A 21,927-nucleotide genomic window follows, 5' to 3' on the forward strand; every position below is an offset into this window, starting at 1 on the left:
CCTTTTTCCTTTCACACCTTAAAAGAACTTTTCCGTTTAGCGAACGCTTGATTCGGTGGTGAGGAGGAAGAATTGAAATTGTTCAAATTCGAAAGGAACATGAGCTTTAAGAAGATCTCCAAGAGGAGTAAAAAAGGATGGAAACTGATTCTAGTTTCTAGATGAGATCATACTATTGCTTTGTTGAGTGGCTAACCATTTGTAGTAATTAGTTCGAGTATGTCCAGTAGCTCCACAGTGATGACAAAGATGCTATTTCTTCTGCTTAGACTTTTGGTTATTACCCTTCTTAGTACTAGGGTTTTTAGTCTCTTTCTTTTCAAGCTTAGGGGGTGCTCCTAAGATAGATTTACTCTTGTCTATGTTCTCACTAGCCAAAACAGTTTTCACATCATTGTTCTCAGAATCAACATTATTAGCAGGTGAAACAAACACAGTAGTACTAGAAGAAGAAATATTAGAGGAAGAGAAATCATACCCCAAACCGGTTTGATCAGAAGCAGATTTCTGAAAGATAAGCATCTCATCAAGCTTTACACTTGAAGTCCTCTCCAATTGAGTTCTGACTTGAAACAGTTCCGCTTTAAACTTCTTGGTATTCTTAGCTAAGAAATTGTTCTCAAACTGCAATGCTCCAATGATCTAATTAGTTTCGTCAAACTTTGTGGAAAGTTCTTCTCGATCAAGTTCCACATCACTCAGCTTCTTGGTGGCTAGCCTATACAATTTCTCATGCTTTTCGGAGACCTTGTATAATTTTGCATAAGCTGTATGGATGTCATCCTGCTCATCCATCTTTTCAAACTTAGACTCTACCAAGTCCTTTTCTTCATCCACCTCTTCAATAATCCCCTCAGTAGGATTCACAGTGACAGTGAAGGCATTCAAGATTCCCTCATCATTATTATTGGAGTCATCCTCAGGCTTAGTGTAACTCAATGTAGCAGCAAACACCCTGCTTTTTCCAATGTTCTTGAGATAAGTTGGACATTCTTGTTTCATATGTCCAAAAGCTTGACATTTGAAGCACTTTGGTCTAGAGGGAACAGTATAATGACTGCCATCCCTAGCATCCTTCTTCCTTTTATCTTGACTCTTGAACTGTGAAGAATTGGATTATTTTTGGTCCTTGTCAAATCCTTCGTATTGGAATTCTTCATGAACTTTTTGAATTACCTAGTGATGTAGGATTTCATTTTAGAATCTTCATCATCGGAAGACTCATCGGTGTCACTGCTTTTGGCCTTCAGTGCCATGCTTTTGCTCTTGCTCTTGCTTGATTTCCGGACCAATTCATAGGTCTACAAGTTGCCAACCAGATCTGTTAAAAGAATTTGATCAATGTCCTCTATTCCTCAATAGCGGTGATCTTGGCGTGAAATCTCTCTGGAAGAGATTTGATCACCTTTCTGACAATCTTGGGTTCGGGAATGGTTTCCCTAAAATTAAAGGTAGAGTTTACTATGTCCTTGAGCTTGGCATAAAACTCATCAAACGATTCATCCTCTCCCATCTTAATCTTTTCAAAACTCATGGTAAGCCTTTGAACCTTTGAATCCTTGACAGACTTAGTTCCTTCATAGGTTATCAGGAGGATGGTCTATGCTTCCTTCACAGTTTCAGTGGAGGATATCTTCTTGAACTCCTCATTTGTGACCGCATTGAATAAAGCATTCAATGCTCTGTTGTTGAAGTTTGCTGCTTCTTTTGGCTTGGTCCAGCCTATCTCCACAACTTGCCACACTTTTTCATCTAATGACTGCAAGAAAGCTCTCATGCGTACTTTTCAATATACATAGTTAGTACCATCAAATAAATAAGGTATAATAAGAGACTGTCCTCTATCCATGACAAATAGGGGTCAATGGATCACACAGTAAAGATTAACCCTAATCAGAGTGTGTCGGCTTTGATACCATTTGATAGGCTAAGAATGTATTGACCCCTTAGGTAAATTAACTTGTTAATTAGCCAAGTGAATTAATTAAGTCAATTTAACATATAATATGAGCGGTAGCACAAACAAATCACCAAATAACTAAATGCAGTGGAAATTAAATTTGACACAAGTGATTTGTTTACGAATGAGAAAAACCACTAAGGTAAAACCCCACTAGGTGAATTTAAGGTCACCACTCTCGAGAATCCATAATTCTCAAAACAAGCGATTACAAGTATAAGAATCCCTGTACCTTATACCAACCTATAGTTGAACCCTTAGCCCAATACACAATTGGACTTGTAATGTAGTGACAATCTCTCCTTTCAATGCACGTCTCCAAGTACATGACTAACCAATTGATGCATGGATCCCAATACATGACTAACACACCAACTTGAGAAGGATGTTGGCTGTAAAGTTCTTCAGTTCACCACACGATGAAGATCAAGAAGCTCCTTGGTCATAAAACCCTATGGCGTACAAATGCAGCAACTTCTTCAAGAGAAAGCTGAACTAAGGTAGATTGTTTCCGATCACCATGTGCATGTAACAACAAGTGCAACAACCTTTGTATCAAGTGAGACGGCCCTTAAAATAATCCTTATATATGTCTAGGGTTGTGAGAAAAGAATACCTGAACACATAGCTTGGATATGCGTGAAAAACAGATTTGGAAATCTGAATTTCATAATTCTCGATAGATAGGGTATCTGTCGAGCAGTTGTCAAGCATCGGGCTAAAATTGTCTTTTAAACCTTGATAGATACAATTTGTTGGAATATCTGTCGAGTTTTAAAATACAATACTTCTTCACTTGTTTCTTGAACAGATGTCGGGGGCAGTTTTTTGCTCGTAGCCATGTGTCTTTGGAGGTGCGACTTTGCTAGGTCCGGATTTGTTTTGGAGAGGTCAACCCGGAACTCGACGTTGGGCTGCATAGACCAATGGCTTCTGGTGTATTTTTAAGCTACAAAATAGATAAAACCCAAAGTCTTAGAATCATGATAATGGTTGGAATAAATAAATAATATGCTTAGCATGATAACTTTGATTAAATGGTGAGTTGATACATTATTATTATGTTTATTAAGTAATGTCCAATATTAGAAAGTGTTTAATTAGGTGTCTAGTGTCCAATAATAGGATGAGTCCAATAGTCCATGTCTAGTTGTGGTTCATGGTTCATGTTCAACATGATAAGATATGTTCGGCAATGGTCCGTGTGCAAATAATGTATGTCTAATGGTAGTTCATTTCCAAAAATATGTGTCCAAGGGTGGTTCATGTCCAAATAAATGTGTCCAAGGGTGGTTCATGTCCAAATAATATATGTCCAATGGTAGTTCATGTCCAAAAAATGTGTGTCCAAGGGTGGTTCATTGATTTATTAATATGTATGTTCATTAATGAAGTATTAGTGAGATCATATTCATTAAATAGTGAGATGATATTAAAATAGCTTGCATCCAGCGGTAAAACGATAATGAATAAAATATATTTAATAATATAAATTTGAAGATAAAATATAATGATTTATTTTCATTTTTTGCAGCTCCAGCCGTAACATCAGTGGACTTCGCATTTCAGCAACATGAGAAAAGGAGTCCAGCAACATAATGACATTAGTCGAATGGTATAATGACAATGAATAAAATATACTTACTAACATAATTTTGAAGACAAAATATGATGACTTATCTTCATGTTTTGCAGCTCCAGCTGTATCACATCAGTAGACTTAATGTTTCAGCAACATGATGAAGTGAATCCTTTTATGGTGACTTCATGTTTGAAAGGGAAAAATGGGTGCAGCTGGAGGGAGAGAGAATATGTCTAGCCGTGTGCATAGGTTGGTTAAGTTCATCCTCTTTATCGTGCACTTAAATGATTTTTCCCATGTAATGCTCTTTTGGTTTTTTAGCCAAGTATGAGTGATATTGCCTTCCATAAGAAGGGCTTTTAATTTTATGAGTTTTTGCCTTTCATAAGAAGGGCTTTTAGCATTATAAATATATATCTTCCAAAAGAAAAGGCTTTTAGTAATAAGTTCTTGGAAGAGTGTTTGATATGTTTTAAGATGTGTGGGGATGATAAGAAATATATATATTTTGTGAGATATGATGTTTGTAATATGTATAGGAATTACATGTAGATACTTTGTTGGACATGGATCTTGTATATGTACACTTTGTGAGACATGGAGTTTAAAGATACATAAGGAGTATGTATGGGTATTTTGTAAGGAATGTGTTTGTAAAATATATGGAAGTGTGAGATAGATGATATGAAGGTTAAATATAGTAAATATATGAGATTATAGCTGCTGTTAGAGTGGTTTTTGTGTTATGTCATGGGTTATGTTGCTTTCTAAGAAGGGAGATTTTGTATGAGAAATAAAGAATGAGATGGAGATGTGTTTTTGGGCAGCAAAATAATGAAGTTTTAGAGTATTGAAGTGTGGGAGAGATGGATAGTGTGTAATGGTGTGGTGTAAGAGGTGTGATATAATGATGTTATCTAAGAAGAGATATCTTTGTAAGAGAGATGGAGAAGTATGGAGAAGTTTAGAGATATGTGCAGCAAGGTGAATCAAGTTTCAGAACCTTGAGGATCAGAGAGAGGGATCAGAGAGAGGGGGGGGGGGGGTCCTTTAGTGTGCACCTTGGTTCTCTTTATATAGAGCCAAGCTATGTAACTAGATCAGAACTAGTTGAAGGGAAACTTAGTAAATCAGGAAAAACCTTTGACAAAGTAAGTGGTCTTTTGTTTTTTGGCCAAAAGAAGAAGGCTAGGGACCTTAAGGCTAATGGAGCTGTTGCCACAGCTGTCAATCATAGCTGTCACAGCTGGTTGATGACATCTTTTGCTTGGAGGAAAATTCTTGGCATTAAATTTATGATTTGGATAAAGATGGTAAGATAATCTTTATGAGATCGTCTTGTTTCTGGTACCACAGCTATTGGGATTGGGCATTTATGGGTGAATGACATCATTTTAGGACATGTGTCAACCTGCTGGAGCTACTGCAGCTTCTGCTGGGGCTGTCACAGCTTCTGCAGAAGCTGTTTGCAGCTTCCACTGGAGCTGTTTCAGCTTCTGCAAAAGTTGTTACAGCTTCCACTGGAGCTGTTACAGCTTGTGCAGAAGCTGTTGCGGCTTCTGTTGGAGCCGTTTTTGGTGTTTTCAGCTAAGTTTTCTCTTTTGGAAAATTATATGCTTAGTCCATATATAATTTTTGGTAAGTAATAGACTAGTTGGTTGATAGTTTATGAAGTTTTAGAGATGTAATTATGGTCTTTTTGTATCTTAACCAAATCTTGGAGAGTAAGGAGAGCATTTTAATGCTAGATATGAGATATTAATATATATTTAGCCATGTGCTTGGAATTGATTTAGATGATAATAATATAATTGATATGAAATACTATAATTACATTTTTAAACTTATATTATACTAGTCGCTAACCTGTGCGATGCACGAGAAAGCTATTGACTACGAAAAAAAAAATCCAATAATGAGTAAAGAATTTAAATTTACAACTAAAAATTATTTATAATAAAATCTAAGAAATTTAGAAATAGAAAATTGGGTTAATAATATGCATATTATAGACATTATGAAGAAATACTTAACTTCTATGCTTTTCTCAATCCTACTTAGTTGTAGTGATAACAATATAGACAATTCAAATATTAAAATTATAACACCTAATTCCATTATCTTTTATGTTGAATCCAAACAAATAATCAATCAACCAAAAATTGTAGCTTTAATTAAGAAAACAAAAAATCACATGAACCCAAATAAAAAGTATTTAAGGTAAAGAATTAAGATCAACTTACTGAGATGTAAATACCAAAAACCCCAAGACTTAACTTCCAAATTTATAGAATCCCCAAATTCTACTTCAAAACCAAATAAAACCCTTCAAATTCAACAAATTTATATATAACATACCAAATAAAAATTTATCCTTGGGTTGAAAGACATAGGTTGTAGTTTTGATTTTTCCCCAAAAAAATAGAGATGCTTCATATGCCATATACAATATAAAATAATTCATAGAAATTTCAAACCAAAAACCAAACCTACGAAAACAATATCAATATAAATATGGAGATTAACCCAAATACTCAAAAGAAAATCAATTCTAAACATAACAAAAGAATAAGATAGAAAGAAAAACTCAGGCACATACAAAAGCAAATAAAAAATTCGACATAAAAGATAAAATTTATTAATAACAATATAAACAAATATCCACATATGTTGAATTGAAATTCATTAATAATAACAATATAAACAAATTCAAAACACATACCCACGGTGGTAGACTTGGCTTGGCAGTAGGCTGAGGGGCTGTAGTGGCCTGAGGGTTTGTTTTCTCCATAACTGTTCCATTGAAACCACAACAGTACACTCATAGTATAATTCACAACCAAACATGGTCAACCAATAAATAAAGTTCACGAACAGACAAACTTTCATGAAATCTCTTTGCATAAAAAAACTCATATATATATATATATACATACATACCAGTATATGATCTCCCCAGAAGAAGCTCTACACACGTGAACAACATGACCCATGTTCTCCAACACACTTCTGTACGGACGCCCAGCCCTAAAGAACCCAGGGAAGCAAACCCACCTCGAATCTGAGTCTGAGCCCACCATATCATCATCCACCTCCTTGTTCTTTATTATCTTATTATTTTCTTGAACCAGCTCATCAAACTGCTCTCTCAGCCTCTCGTGACTCGCCTCCAAACTCTGGAACTGATCCACCAGAGCTTGGTACAGAGCAGTTTCTGATTTATCTCTGGCTATGTATGTATAACAACAAAATATTTCCAAAATATATAACAACAAATCAGATAAAATATAAGAAAAATATAAAACCGAAGATTAACTCAACATATATAAATTGTGTACATCGGTGAAATCTACTTATGATTGGTTGTGGGTTGTCTTGTTATCCCTAAACTTTTTTGATATTTCCGTGAATTGAACCACCACAATTAATATATAACAAACTTTCTCATATTCAAAGCTTAATAAAACTGAAGATTAAGCTAATGTTATTGTTCGTACAGTGCCTGCGAATGAGACTTCACCAACAGAAAAATCAAGCAATATTATAATTTCGTAAAGAAAGTGGGAAAAAAGAACATTTGGAGTTTGGACTGAGGGTTTGTTTTATTTATCTAGTTTATATGGTTGGGTTGTTGAAGGGTACTTAGGGTTTGTTTTCTCCGTCTAGTTTATATATATATATATATATATATATGATAATGATGAGTTTGAGTTTAAATCGGACTGGTTAGAGAGATAGAGTTTTACTCCTTGTTAAACAAAAATAATTTTATTTAAAAAATAATAATAATGATTTATTTTTTAAATATTGTGCTGATGTGGAAAATTGTGGGAGTTTCAGAGGTTTCGGTTATATATATATAAATATATATAGATGATGAACATTAATTTTTATGTAGAGAGCATGGGGAGTTTTATCATTTTAAGTGTTATGTGATATGAGAGGCTTACCCAAATGTTACCTATTGCACACTAACCCGTCAGAGTTCAGGAAATTGGGGAAGACATGCCAAGCAACATGCTTTCCTTTATCAACTTTGAACCACTGGAGTTTTACTGAACATACTTCTTGACCCTCCAAACCACGACTCCCAAAATTCCCCCGATGAGACTTATGAGTTTGGATCATGAGTAAAAAAAAGAGATGATGTGCTATGAGCTTGAACCATGGGTTTTGACGCATTTTTGTGTAAATATGGGCTCTTTTGGAATTTAGAAGAGATTTTCCCAAAATCCATGATAGTGTTGACGTGGTGCGGGTTGCCAATGAAATGAAGCCATGTGATGTGAAAAATTTGTCATCAACAACAGATTTGCAAGGTTTTAACTCTTGACTTGAACAACATGTTTCTTGAAGACTTAAACCATCCTAAATCTACTAAATTATAAATAAAGTGTGTTTTGTCAAAGGATTAGCCAAACATAGCTCCTTAGTCTAACATAGCTCCTTCTGTCCTTCTCATGTGGTTATCCTAAATCACGTACAGAAAACACATTTGTGAAAGGCTAAACTTTTAATGTATGGACACGATAAAAACTTTTTTGATACTTGAAAGGGAGAAAAAAAAAGTACCAAGATAGGTGTGATTAATATGTAAGGGTCATGCTAATGAGTGCTCTTAGGGCATTAGTTAACAATTCAGTTAAATAAAGTTTTTATGGGGAAAAAAAATTAATATTTTGACTGCTTTTTTCATTTTCCATAAAAGTGATGTTAAAACTTTCATAAAATGAATTGTTAACCAATGCCTTAAGGGCACCATTAGCATTTCCCAATATGTAAATATGTCAATAAATATAAAACGCCAACTAAAAGTCAAACCTTAATGGATATATATATATATATATATATATATATATATATAACAATAATCAGATTAAAAATGACGTTTACATTAAATTTCATTAGGTATTTTTTTCTGAACAAACAGGGTAAGGGGACAATTAGCTGTGGAGACTATACTTGGCTATAAACATAATAGTAATTACTTGTTGAGGAACGCATACTTGCGGGTTCTAGAATCTAGATGACATGAGGGATGCCCTTAGATAAAAAAATAAATAATAAATACTGTTATTAATTTTTTTTTTAGAATCAAACACACAAGAGAGAATAAAGTTTTAAATTTTAATATAAATATACGTCACAGACTTTATTCGAAAGTTAGGATAACTTATAAAAAATGATGAGACAATATATATTACATAATAATTATATTTTGGATCTCAAGTTTCTATTTTATTTATTTATTATTTAACATGTCAGTCAACTCGACATGTCACTGTAGACTAGGTGTCAAAAATCCTCTCATTCAAAAAAAAAAAACTATTCTTCCCATTACTTTCAGAAGTAGACTCTCTGTAAATTTCTCAGAAGATTTCTTAACTTTTTAATGAAAAATATTCAATCACATCACCATATATAAAGAGAGTGAAAGAGAGCTATTTCTTCACATGAGAGGTAGGCAATATCACACAGAAACCGAGTTTGGCAGTACTTTGCACTCAAAGATTTGCGTGGAATGTACAAAGCACACATGTAAGTAGGGGTGTGCACGGTTCGGTAGGGGCAATTTTTTTTCAAATTTATTACGAAACCGATAGAGATTGGTTTTTTCATAATTGGAATCGATGCACACCGTCTAGGGTCAGTTTTTTGACCTATAGCGGTGCGGTTTTTTGCGGTTAGTTTAGTCAGTTTGGTTGGTTTGAAATATTTAAAAAAAAAAAATTGTTTTTTTAATAATAAAAAAATTAGGCTTTCAAGCCCAATATCAATATATCAACCTGTTCAAGATTTCAAGTAAATGCAAATTGTTTTTTAATTTAGCAAGCCATCAAAAATCTAGTCACACATAAAACAGAAGCAAAAGAAAAGTCAAATTAAAAAAAAACAAGTAAAAATGCCAAATAATATTTTTCTACATCCAGCCAACACACAAAAGCATATTCCAACTCATACTTATCCTATAATTACTCATTACTCAATCAGACACTAACAATATACATTACTCAATCTCAATATATATAACCTAAACAACTACAATCAGAATGTAATGCAAATAAAATTAATATCGACTTCCATGTAAAAATAAATAAATAAATAATTTTTTTGACCAAAGAAATGCTTCACCATGAATATATCCTACAACGAATAAACTAAAGCCAATGCCTAATAGGTAGTATGGTAGGACCACAGTAGTTACACTAAGTAGCTTAAAATCCCCAAGTCAAAAAATATAAAAATAAAAATACAAAAATACTGAAAAAAAAATATTGAAAATACTAATTAATATTTTGAATCATTAGTGATTATAGCTCAAAATCTTTCTTAGTAAATGATTGAAGAGTGATAGCTCTTTCAGTCTCCCTCAAAATCAAATTGCTGGAAAAAAGAAAAAGAAAAAAAAAGATGTCAGTTCTCGTGGACTTTAGAGTATTTGTGACTATGAAACTCACCGGCGGTGTTGCAGCGGATTGGTAAGGGGTGAGCACTGAATAGCAGCTTCAATGTTGCAGCAGCAGCAGAGAGGCGAGAGAGAAAGAGAGAGATCTGAGGTAGGTTATGTGAAAAGAACCATTTATATACTTGTTAAAATTTGTAACCCTAAACTAAAACTATGTCGTTTTATTGTTTTATATTTTTTTTATATATTTAAATAGCCCTATTAAACTGAAACGTTCCGTTTCATTAAGTCATATATTAGGAAATAAGAATCATAGATTCATAGCATCATTGTCTTTATCCTATCAAAAAAAAAAAAAAAAAAGCATCATCGTCTTTATTAGAACTGGACTCAGATCAGAAGAATTGGAGAAGCCGAGAAGTGGAGAAGTTATCGGTTCGATTCGGCATGTATCAGTTTCAGATTTCCAGCTCCGGTGACAGCACCGCACCGGCATCGGGATTCCCTTCACGCTCCGATTGCCGGCATCGGCTTTGTCGGTCAGTTGCAATGGCGGTGCGAGACGATCGGCGCCAATCGGTTGGATTGGTGTCAGTGACTTTCTGCTCACCCCTACATGTAAGTGTACAAAATGACAAATATAGATGTATATATACACATAGACGGCAACGAAAACAGAAAGTATGTGTATCTTCAGTCAACCCGACATGTCACCGTAGACTAGGTGTCAAAAACTTTCGTTCAAAAAAAAAAAAACCTATTCCTCCCATTACTTTCAGAAGTAGACTCTTCGTAAATTTCTCAGAAGATTTCTTAACTTTTTAATGAAAAATATTCAATCACATCGCCATATATAAAGAGAGTGAAAGAGAGCTATTTCTTCACATGAGAGGTAGGCAATATCACATAGAAACCGAGTTTGGCACGTACTTTGCATTCAAAGATTTGCGTGGAATGTACAAAGCACACATGTAAGTGTACAGAATGACAAATATAGATGTATATATACACATAGACGGCAACGAAAACAGAAAGTACGTGTATCTTCAGTCAACCCGACATGTCACTGTAGACTAGGTGTCAAAAATCCTTTCGTTCAAAAAAAAACTATTCCTCCTATTACTTTCAGAAGTAGACTCTCTGTAAATTTCTCAGAAGATTTCTTAACTTTTTAATGAAAAATATTCAATCACATCACCATATATAAAGAGAGTGAAAGAGAGCTATTTCTTCACAAGAGAGGTAGGCAATATCACACAGAAACCGAGTTTGGCACGAAGATAGCTTCCATTCCTGCACTTCTTTTGTGCCTAATAAGTAATAATCCTTCTAATCCTCTTGATCTTCTTTTCTTTGTCACTCAGAGACCAAGGTAGGCAATATCACACAAAACCGAGTTTAACCCTTTCTGTTTACTTTTCATTCTATTTTTCTTTTCACAGAGCCTTTTTTTCCTCATCGGCCTTTCTATTTTCTCTTTATCTTCTTAGTACCCTCTTGGTACCTTCAATCCTCTCTCAGGAATGGGTAGACTTGCTTACCTGGTAGACTCCGTGGAGAATATAGAGCACTTTAAAGCTCAATATAGAATTCCGCCAGGAGTCTCCGTTACGTACCGTAAGCAAGGGGACTGGCACACTGATAGGCAGGAGGGAGAAGTGGTAATCCCGATGATTGCCTTCATAGAGAGAGGGATGAGAATTCCCATGGGTACAGTCACTAGGGATTATCTAAGGGCTCATAGGTCAACTCCCACCCAATGTGCCCCCAACATGTTTAGAATCTTAAGTAGTGTAGACGCCCTTAATGAGAAAATGAGCTTTAAACCTTACCCACCATGATGTCAATTGGGTCTACAATCTTCACCACCTAAAAGGGTAGGGATACTACCTCAAAACTCCAACAAAGGCATGAATAAAGACTTCCTGATCGTTTCAGGAGAGTGGCATGATGGCCTCCCCTGCCTGACGAGAGAGGGGCAACCAGGTGGGGTTTTAGGTCTAGGTTTATTTCTTTAAAGTTACCATTTTTTTACTTTGACACATGTTGTACCTATTTTCTTCCTTTTGTGTCGGTATTTGAAATTTCTTTTGATTTATGCCATTCCCTTTTTTGATTGTTTTTCTTAATGGTTTTGCAGATCACGCCGCCATTCCGAACTTCAGCCTTGTCAACCAGTCAAGCTTAGACAAGATACTCCAAGCCGAGGTGTTTGTTTACAAAGACGGTCAACTAAGAGTGGCCCACCTAATCCTCAGCTACAAGCCTTTGTCATCCAGTTTCTAGGCGGCGAAGTGCCAGATAAACGCAAGGGATCTGCGCTTGCACCAGATAAGCGTCGCTGCTTCTGGTTTCCTCACCACTGGCTCTATTCCAGAAGGCGTACTTCAAGTAACTCTGCCACCTCAGTATACAAGCGGAGAGGCCACCCCTTCCCATCCTGTTATCAAAGAAGAAGAGATAGTAAACGTTTCGAACTCAGAGGACGACTACAAGGTCTTCAACCAGCCTCTGTCCCCAAAAATCTCGATTGGTGACCTCGGCCATCTTCTCCCAGCCCAAACCAGTTATCACCAAGAAGTTACTAATATGCCAGATGCTATTGGGATACAGTGCAAGCCGAGGCCAACTCTCCAAGAGCTATTGGAGTCCTAACCTGGGGGAAACGTGCCTGGGAAGGTAGCTCAGACCAGGCTTCTCACCCATCCATCCACCCAACCCCTCCGATTTGATCCTACCGACCACAAAAGGAAGAGGGAGCAGAAGGGTAAAGCTAGGTATGTGGCTAATGCCGTGGAGCAGTCTCTGCTTCTACCCAATGACATGGCTGACCTCAGGTCCATGAGGAGGCATGAGGTGTTTCTCGGCCTAAAGAGGGATCTAGCCATTGTAAGTCCTTTAGTCTTAGTATTTTTTTATTTATTTTATTTTTTATTTTTTAAACTATACTCCCTTTCCCTTTTAGGCCATCCAAGCCACGTTCAGGGCCGAGGAGATGGTGAACAACTCCCATCGGATGATAAAAGAAGAGGAATGTAGGCGCATTGTGGCTGTAGACGCCTTTAATGTGGCTGAGAAAAGGGTGCAAGAGCTGAAGACCAAGTTGGCCAAGGCAGAGCAAGATAAAAAGAGTGCTGATGCTGCCTTGGAAGGGGCTGAAAGGCAAGCTGAAAGTCAGCGAAAGCAACTTCGCTAGACCAAGGACCAGCTGTCTGCCTCCAAGGAGCAGATCGCAGCCTTAAAGAAGAGATTAGAGGAGGCCAAGAAGGCTTGGGATCAGGCAGAGAAGGCCAAGGATCAGGCCAAGCAGGACGGGTACGATGTGGGAGTGGCGAAGACCGAGAAAGCCCTCAGGGCTGAGGTCTTGGAGGTATGTAGGAACTACTACCTCCAAGTGTGGAATGAGGCCCTCAACCAAGTTGGGGTTGAGGCCTCTTCTGCACTAAGGAGAGCAGAGAGTGTATACTACCCTCTTGTCATTCGTGCATCTGTTCTTGACAGCTCTAAGACTGATACCGCCTCCAAGGTGACAGACGTGGGCAAGGCGAGTCCAACCAAGGTCCTTCCCCTTCTTGATAGTCCTTTTAAGGTGGCTGAGCACCTTGGGGTTGTTGAAAAGGAAATAAACACAACCAAGGGAGTGGCTCCTGATGCCACGAAGCCCCCAGCTGCTCCCTAGGACCTCCCCACAGAGAAAGAAGTCCCTACCAAGATGGAGATAGTCCTGGCCACTCTTCCCGTGCCTGCTAAGGGTGATCTCACAAGTAAGGGTCTAGAGGCCTCAGAAGCAGCACTTACTTAGCCCACCAAGGCCCTAGCCAAAGAAAAGATTATAATAAAAAAGAAGTAGTTTTTTTTTTTTTTTTTTTTTTTTTTTTTTTTTTTTTTTTTTTTTCAGCACTAGTAATTAGTTTGATCTTTTGTAACTTATTTGCCTTTTTCCGAGGCCTGGTTTAATGATAATTGCAAGCTTTTCTTTTATACTTGCGATATGGATCCAAACATAGAATATTTTAAAAGTTTTGAGTATATGATCATATTGTTGATACGCCCAAGTTTTTATTATTATTTATTTATGTTACTTTTAAGTATCTAAATGATTTATTTGAATATCTCATATTTAGATTAATATTTTAACTTCATATATTAATGGCTATTTATTCATTATTTTTTATTTAATTTACTTTTTAAATTATAAGTAGTTTAAACATAACAATAATTATATTAACTCTAATACTAGGTTTGAAAAATCAATTGAAACCCAGCATGAAAAAAGAAAACTTAAAACTTACATAATATATTCAATGTTAATCAAATAAGATGTATTCCAAGAAACTAGTGGTAAGCATGCATGTGTAAAAAAATGGGTATTAATTCTGGACAAATCAAGTTAGTTCGAAGAAATTATCATCCATCTGACATCCGACTTGAAACCCTAGAAAATAAACTTCTTCCACCTAATAGTCATTCAACCAACTTGTAGAAACCTCCTACGATCTTTTGGTTTGAATCAAACTAATTGGGTGGTTGGATTTTCTAGGACCTTGTTTAGTCTTACATTGTTGGGATTTGTGTAGTTTAGTTATGTTTGATCCAGATTATGACCCTACTTGAAATAAAATTGCTATGGTTTTTTAATGGAAGACTTTCTAAGTCTCAGTCCATGGAGTGTATGAAATGCCCAACAAAACTCTGAAAAATGCAGTATATGAAATCTACAATATCACCTGGTCTTTCTGCATCTACTGACAGCCAATGTAATAAGGAACTGATAAACATTGATTAACCCTCACAATCGACGACTCCTGCCCCTCAGAAGTTCTTTTAAGAAGATAGAAACTGGAATTTTCTTGATGAGTACTTTGTCAGTATATTGGGAAATCAAAATAAAGAAAGAATAAATCTTATTGGCTGTACTAAATCTGATTCTGTTCTATGTATTTAAGGTCTCTTCTTATTGTTTTCTTGTAGGGTCGTTTTGAGATACTTTAGTTGTCCAGATTAAGGGTCATCAAATAGCCCATGACCCATGGGCTGGCCCAGTAGCCCGCTAGCCCACTAGGCTAATGGGTAGCCCAGCCCTGTAACATTGAAGCCCGTGGGCAGCCCAGTAGCCCAATGGGACAGGCTATGGGTTGGTTTCTTTACCCATGGGCGCCCAGTGGGCCGGCCCGTTAGCCCAGCCCAGTAGCCCGACCCATTAGCCTGACTTATTGCCCAAAATTTATAACAAAATAATTTGGGGGTTGGGTGGGTGAGGGATTGAACTTTAGACATTATAAAAACTTTAAGACCACACACCTAACCACTAAATACTTGGAATGATTGTGATACAATATGCATAATAAATATATATTTTGGTATTAGTCTAGTAGCTTTGATTTTTAAAATAAAGTTGCTAAGATGACTGTTGCCCTACCTCTGTGCCTCTGGAAAGAAAGTCATTCTTTCCTTTGATAAATTCCAATTCTTTCCTTACAAGTTACAATTATAGAAGAAATTCCTTAAAAAAAAAAAAAAAAAAAAAAAAAAAGCTTACCGTTGGTTGGAAGAAATTCTTTCCTTAATGAGTTGATATTCTTCATATATTTCCTTTAAGAATTGATATTTTATTCTTCAAATATTTCCTTTAAGAGTTGATATTTAATTCAATGTACTTATTTATTCTTATCAATAAAAGTTAATTAATCTTATTTTAGTACCTTTTTAAGAGGTATGTCTTAGTATTTTTTTTAATAGAATCTTTTTAGTAGATTTAATTGTTCAATTTGATAGTTTGTAATAATATATAATTATAATTTTTTTGGTTAAATTTTTATAACCCCATTGAAGGCCTGTTAAAAATGCCCATGGGTAGCCCATTAAACCCACCTCACTAGCCCAGCCCGCTAAAGCCCAAATAGGCATTGCCCATGGGTAGGGCCATAGGCTAGGGTTTTTCCATCCAGCCCAGCCCGACCCAGCCCATTGGCTAGTCAACAGCCCGTTAAGTCCAGCCCATTAGACCCATGGGCCAAGTAAAAACGGGTCGGGCCAGCCCGACCCGGCCCATTGACGAGGCCTAGTCCAGATCTTTCATGCCGACTGAGACTCAAGGGACAAGGAGCAGGTCAAGTGGGATGGCGTCTCTTTGGCAAGCTCTGATGTTCGTGTTGTTGGGGGAGGAGTTTCTGGACTCCTGGTAGCTGCGAGTCCTGTGTAGGTAAGCCTTTTTATGTTTATGTTTCGATTGGGTGTGGTGGGTTAAATTACCTTAGATGCAACAACTGGGAGCTTATGGTTGATTTTCCACTTGCCTTCACTAGCATTGGAACATGGCTCATTTAAGATGTATAGAAAGAATTACCGCTAGTGCATTGGTCCTGCTTAAGATGCTGCAAAAATTTTCTAGGGCTTTATAATTTCTCCCATCAATGTAGGCCTTGACTGTCAAGACCCACAGAAGTTAGAATTTAGAAGTAACCAAGGTTGTTATGTTTTGCAAAATGACTACCTTAGAAACACTAGTTATATACTTTTTTAACTTAAGTGAACCATGGCTTGGAATACCTCTAATCTTTTCATTTGAGCAAGTCAGGTTGTCGTAGGGAGTTTTCTACCAAGCAACCAGAAAGAGCAGAAACCAAAGAAGCTGAAAAATGAGTCTACCCCCTGCTATTTTTACACCAGCTACTACAATGGCTGTGATACCTTTTTCTGGTGCTGAAGATGCCGAGGGACTGGGAGGAAATGGACATCAAAATTCAAGCACGCCAAGACCAAACCTTGCTTCTTCATCATCCTTCCGAAGAGAAAACTGGGTGGCCATGCACACTATGCAGGACTCTAGAAAGTCTGGAATTGTTATCAATGTATCTACCTGGAGGCTATCATGATAAGCTGCAATCGAGTATTATCTCAAAGTCTTACTGACTATATTGTTCCCTGATCTTGTTTCTCTATATGTATCAATTATTGCTTCGAATGACTAAAATTGTCTTCAAAAGATATTGATTATTGTAATAGGAGGAAGTAGGGTAACAGTTCCGAACTTCCAACTACAATTATACATTTTCTTATGAGGTAGATCTGATTTGTAGGCTAATTATGTAGGTTTCCGCGGGTGTATGAGTAGGATCTTTTGATGTAATAGCAATCGGTGATTGGCTACCCTTGTTATCATTATATCTTCTGTTCCGTCATCATTTCAGGTCCAGCGACCCGATCTATTCTTTCTTCTACTTTCTAGTTGATGTTAGGGGCAAACTTTTTTTTTTTTTTTTTGGGCAGTATGTTTCATAACATATTAAGTAACAAGTCGTGATTGGAATAACGCACGAGTTCATTACTGATATTATTTTTATTATTGATATTATTTTTATTATGTTTAAATCACAAATTACAACAGATCATTATCAGGAAAAAATTCATGAAAAATATTTCTAGAAAATTATATCCTTATACTTATTATTTTAGTTATAAATGTGATAAAAGACAAACCAAGGCAAAAACCTCGGGGCTGCATGTCAATATATTCTTTGTATGTCTAACTTCGGGAGATTCCAAATATTGGAATCTTTTATCCCTTTTTTTATTACTAAATTTTTTCTTTTTCTTTTTTGTTATACGCGTAGTCTGGTTATTCTTGAAATATTCCAGGTCTAGGTATATAAGTATATTATACTATAGGCTCTATAATTCTCTTCTCATAATTTGTTAATGTCAATGTTAGAGGCTTACAGTGATGGGCAATGTTAAAAGCCACACGTCTTTATTTGGACTTCAATATTCTTGGACGGTTGTACCATGTAATATTAGAGAGAATAATAAGAGGGAATAATATAAATAAATATTTATTAGTGGCATTACCCAAAATATTTGACCTTGTCACCGTGCTTTTTCGTTATTTTTGTTTCCCCACGAAACACGGTTTCAAAAAAAAGAAAATGGGTACATTTTAAACCATGAGAAAAGGTCGCACCCATTTTAGCACGAAATTCAGAAATTGATAGGCAGACGGTGGACAAGGCCTAGAAAGGGATCACATTAACGTAAAATAAATATTTTTTTTTTAAATAATAATAAACATAAACAAGAGTTTTATAGTTCAATTTGTTTTTTTTTTTTTTGGTGTTTTCAATGGAAATATTTATATATCAAATTTCCTCTCCCATATTGTATCTATTAAATTATTATAAAAAATAAAAATAAACAAACTAAGCTAAGCCATTCTTGTCCTTTATTTTGCAGCCAATGGCTAATGGTAATTGTTAATTTTTTGTATGGTAATTAATCTCTCAAGATTGACAGATTTGAGAAAAGTGGAAGATGGATTTCCTATGTATGGAAATGCTTAAGTGGTTTACCAACATTTTTTTTTCCTGGTTATCTAGGCACTGCTCAGCCTGGTTCTTGCCTTCTGTTTCAAGGAAGCACTAAATTCTTTAATGTTTTTCCTTTTTATTTTATTTTCCTTCTAAACCCCTTTCATAAATAAGTTATTGTTGCAACCAAAGCAAACAATACGGACCTATATCAACTGGAACTGTATGCAAACTCTAAACAAACAATAAAAAATTTCACAATGAATGCTTAAAAGGAAAAACCGTAACTAAAGAAAGTATATGCTGAGCTTGAAGAACACTCAACTTGACACTGCAAAAATTACAAGTATCTCCATCCGACAATTGGAGAATCTGGAATACTATTTGATTATCCCAAAGTATCATCTCATTTTTGGTCCTACAGTCACATTTTATAAATGAGGAAATTTCTGTTGCTCATTTGGCTATGTAAAGCTTGCAGTGCAAGTTATAGTACTGTATATATAAAGATTTCTATGAGACTTGTGTTTCATCATCTTTTATTCATGACACAATCGCACACCCTTGGGAACTCTACTTTAGAGTTTGAGGTTGACCAAGTGATATTTAGTAATTTAGAATGCTTATCATGCATAGATTAATTAATGAAAGAATGTAAGATATAGATAAATATAAGTATACATAATGGTTTTATTAGTATTATATTTTAAAGTTGGGCCCCATTAACAGGTGAATCATTTTAAGAAAATTTTAGTACAACTTTTAGGATATAGCAGACTTTAAACTACAAATGGAAATTTTAGTAATTGACTAATAGTCAATTATTTAATGTGAGAGTAGGCCTTGTCAATGGGCCGGCCCGACCCGTTTTTACTTGGCCCATGGGTTTAATGGGCTGGGCTTAACGGGCTGTTGACTAGTCAATGGGCTGGGTCGGGCCGGGCTGGATGGAAAAACCCTAGCCCATGGCCCTACCCATGGGCAATGCCCATTTGGGCTTTAGCGGGCTGGGCTAGTGAGGTGGGTTTAATGGGCTACCCATGGGCATTTTTAACAGGTCTTCAATGGGGTTATAAAAATTTAACCAAAAAAATTATAATTATATATTATTACAAACTATCAAATTAGTCAACCTTTTTTTGTTTTGAAAATTTAATAGTCAGAGAGTTCAAGACATGGAATTACCTTAGTGTAAAGATAAAACTATAACCTTGCTTAAAGGTTCTAAACCTCTTATTTCTCAGTTCACTCTTAATTTTCTTTTGATTAGGAAAATTTTCTTTTTTTTTACTAAAATAATATAGTGCTATAAAATACCAAAAATGTTATATATATATATATATATATAAAGGTTTATGTTAATTTTTTTAGTGGTTTTTGGAGGAGGGTCACATCACATACCATCTCCCACTCGGCCGGCTATCTCCTTTTTTTAGTCACTTTAGACCAATTAGAATCCTTTATTTATATAAATATTACATATTATTAAAAAACTAATTAAATTTAATAGAGCTCTTAATTAGGAGATGCCGTGCACGTGGCTTCCCTTAGTCTTAACATAGCTCCTTCAGTCCTTCTCGCCTTCTCGGGTGTTTATCCTAAATCAAGTAAAGAAAACACAATTGTGAAATTAAAAAAACGCCAACTTTTAATATATGGACACAATAAAAAAAAAAAAAAAATTGATACTTGAGAGGGGAAAAAAAGTACCAATAGAGGTGTGATTAATATGTAAATATGTCAATAAATATAAAACGCCAACTAAAAGTCAAACCTTAATGGATATAAACTTGGCTATAAACATAATAGTACTTACCAGATTAAAAATGACGTTTACATTATTTATTTATTTATTTATTTTTTTCTGAACAAACAGGGTAAGGGGACAATTAACTATGGAGACTTTACTTGGCTATAAACATAATAGTACTTACTTGTTGAGGAACTCATACTTGAAGGTTCTAGAATCTAGATGACATGAGGGATGACCTTAGATAAATAAATAAATAAATAATAAATATTATTATTAATTTTTGTAAGGTTGAATTTATTCAACCATCTAATTGGCTTTATTCCGTGCCAAATTTGCTTGTAATTCAGCATTTAGTAACCCTGTATTTAGGTGGGTTTGTTGTAAGGGTAGTGAGTGAGATAGAGTGAAGATTGCTCAAGAGTGTGCAAGAAAACAGAGACTCGCGGCTGGGACTCGCGGGTGACTCGCGGCTGCAAGCCGCCAGAAGCAGCACACGTGCCAAGCATGCTGGAAGATGAACAGTCATGCTAGCTAGAGCACTACAGGACAAAACAGGACAACTGGCCATACGATTAACTCGCGACTGGATCTCGCGACTTAGTCAAGCCGCGAGGTCAAGCCGCGAGCCACCCCTGTTTTGTAAAACCTGACGTTTCACATTCCTCTCCCACTCCAGTATAAATACCCCTTTTACCCACTATTGAAAGAGAGCTTCCAGAGAGAATTTTGAGAGAGAAACCCTAAAGAAAAAACCAGATTGTTTCACCCACAATCTCTACCTTAGAGTCTCTTCAAATTCCTCAACTCTCTTCCTCTCCATTGTCAAATCCTTGAGAGGCATTATACCAAACCTGGTTCTCACCATCATCATCACTGAGAGACAGTTGTTTGGATTTCTGGGAAGCAGTTAGGAAGGAACCAATCTTCATTGGTTGATGCTACGGTCTAGTAGCGGAATCCGGGAAGCTAGAAAAGAAAAAGGTTCGGCGCAACCTCATTGGAGCAAGAAGCTTGGAGGGCTTAGGTGCACTGGGTAGATTAGGCTTGGAGGGTCTATTGCTGTCCTTGTATCCCAACTGTATTTTCTAGTGGATTGTTTACCGCTTGGAGGGCGGCGGAGAGGTTTTTCGCCGAGGACTTCGGTTTCCTCTTCGATAACACATCGCGTGTTGTCTTTGTGTTTGCATCTTCCTTCCTCTCTATCTTTGCCTTTTTATTATCTGCTGTGGTTTTATTTTGTTATGGCTTAGATAGTCTTTAACCAATTTCGTATTATAGCATGTGTTAAGTTTCCGCACACTAGTTGTTTGACATATTGTTTGTATTGGTTAAGTTGTAATTTGGGGGTCTAAACGTTCAAAGGTGTTTTGTACAAGTTTTTGAACTTTCAATTTTTTTAGAATCAAATTGACAAGAGAATAAAGTTTTAAATTTTAATATAAAATTACGTGACAAACACTATTCAAAAGTTAAAATAACTTTTAAAAAATGACGAGACAATTTATATTACATAATAATCATATTTTCGGTGTCAAGTTTCTATTATTTATTTATTTATTTATTATTTAACATGTCCACATGTCACTGTAGGCTAAGTTAAAAAAATAATTTCGTTCTTTATTGCATATTTGCATATTCTTTGATTGTTCCTTTATCAGCGTCAATATCTTCAGTCAGAGAATTCAGCTGGGAAATTTCCTCTTACTTTGCACTCAAGATTTGCGTGGAATGTACAAAGCACACATGTAAGTGTACAGAATGACAAATATAGATGTATATATACACATAGACGGCAACGAAAACAGAAGGTACATGTATATTGCAATTGTTTTATACAATCTCTTCAAAATAATCAAATATAAAATGGTCTTAAAAAAAAAAAAGAACTATTCCTCCTATTACTTTCAAAAGTAGACTTTCAGT

At 35.8% G+C, this 21,927-nt stretch overlaps 1 protein-coding gene and 1 long non-coding RNA gene across 4 annotated transcripts in view; one reads left to right on the forward strand and one right to left on the reverse strand.

Moving 5' to 3' along the window:
* The window catches only part of LOC126697094 (AT-hook motif nuclear-localized protein 1-like), a 105,259-nt gene that overhangs the window by 33,845 nt on the left and 49,487 nt on the right, over positions 1–21,927 (forward strand). Inside the window, exon 6 of one of the 3 annotated variants that reach the window (XM_050393927.1) lies at positions 16,526–16,669. The exons of the other annotated variants lie outside the window; for them this stretch is intronic. Coding sequence (XP_050249884.1) covers positions 16,526–16,654 — 129 coding nt within the window. The 3' untranslated portion in view covers positions 16,655–16,669. Of the gene's footprint in view, positions 1–16,525; positions 16,670–21,927 lie in introns of those variants that run through there. 3 annotated transcript variants of the gene reach the window in all.
* LOC126697099 (uncharacterized) lies at positions 2,074–6,194 on the reverse strand. The gene is made up of 2 exons (XR_007646155.1): positions 3,606–6,194; positions 2,074–2,909 (listed from the first exon to the last, which is right to left on the reverse strand). It is a non-coding gene; the product is annotated as an uncharacterized LOC126697099 (long non-coding RNA).

The sequence above is a fragment of the Quercus robur genome, chromosome 8 (assembly GCF_932294415.1).
Source record: "Quercus robur chromosome 8, dhQueRobu3.1, whole genome shotgun sequence".
Taxonomy (NCBI): Eukaryota; Viridiplantae; Streptophyta; class Magnoliopsida; order Fagales; family Fagaceae; genus Quercus; species Quercus robur.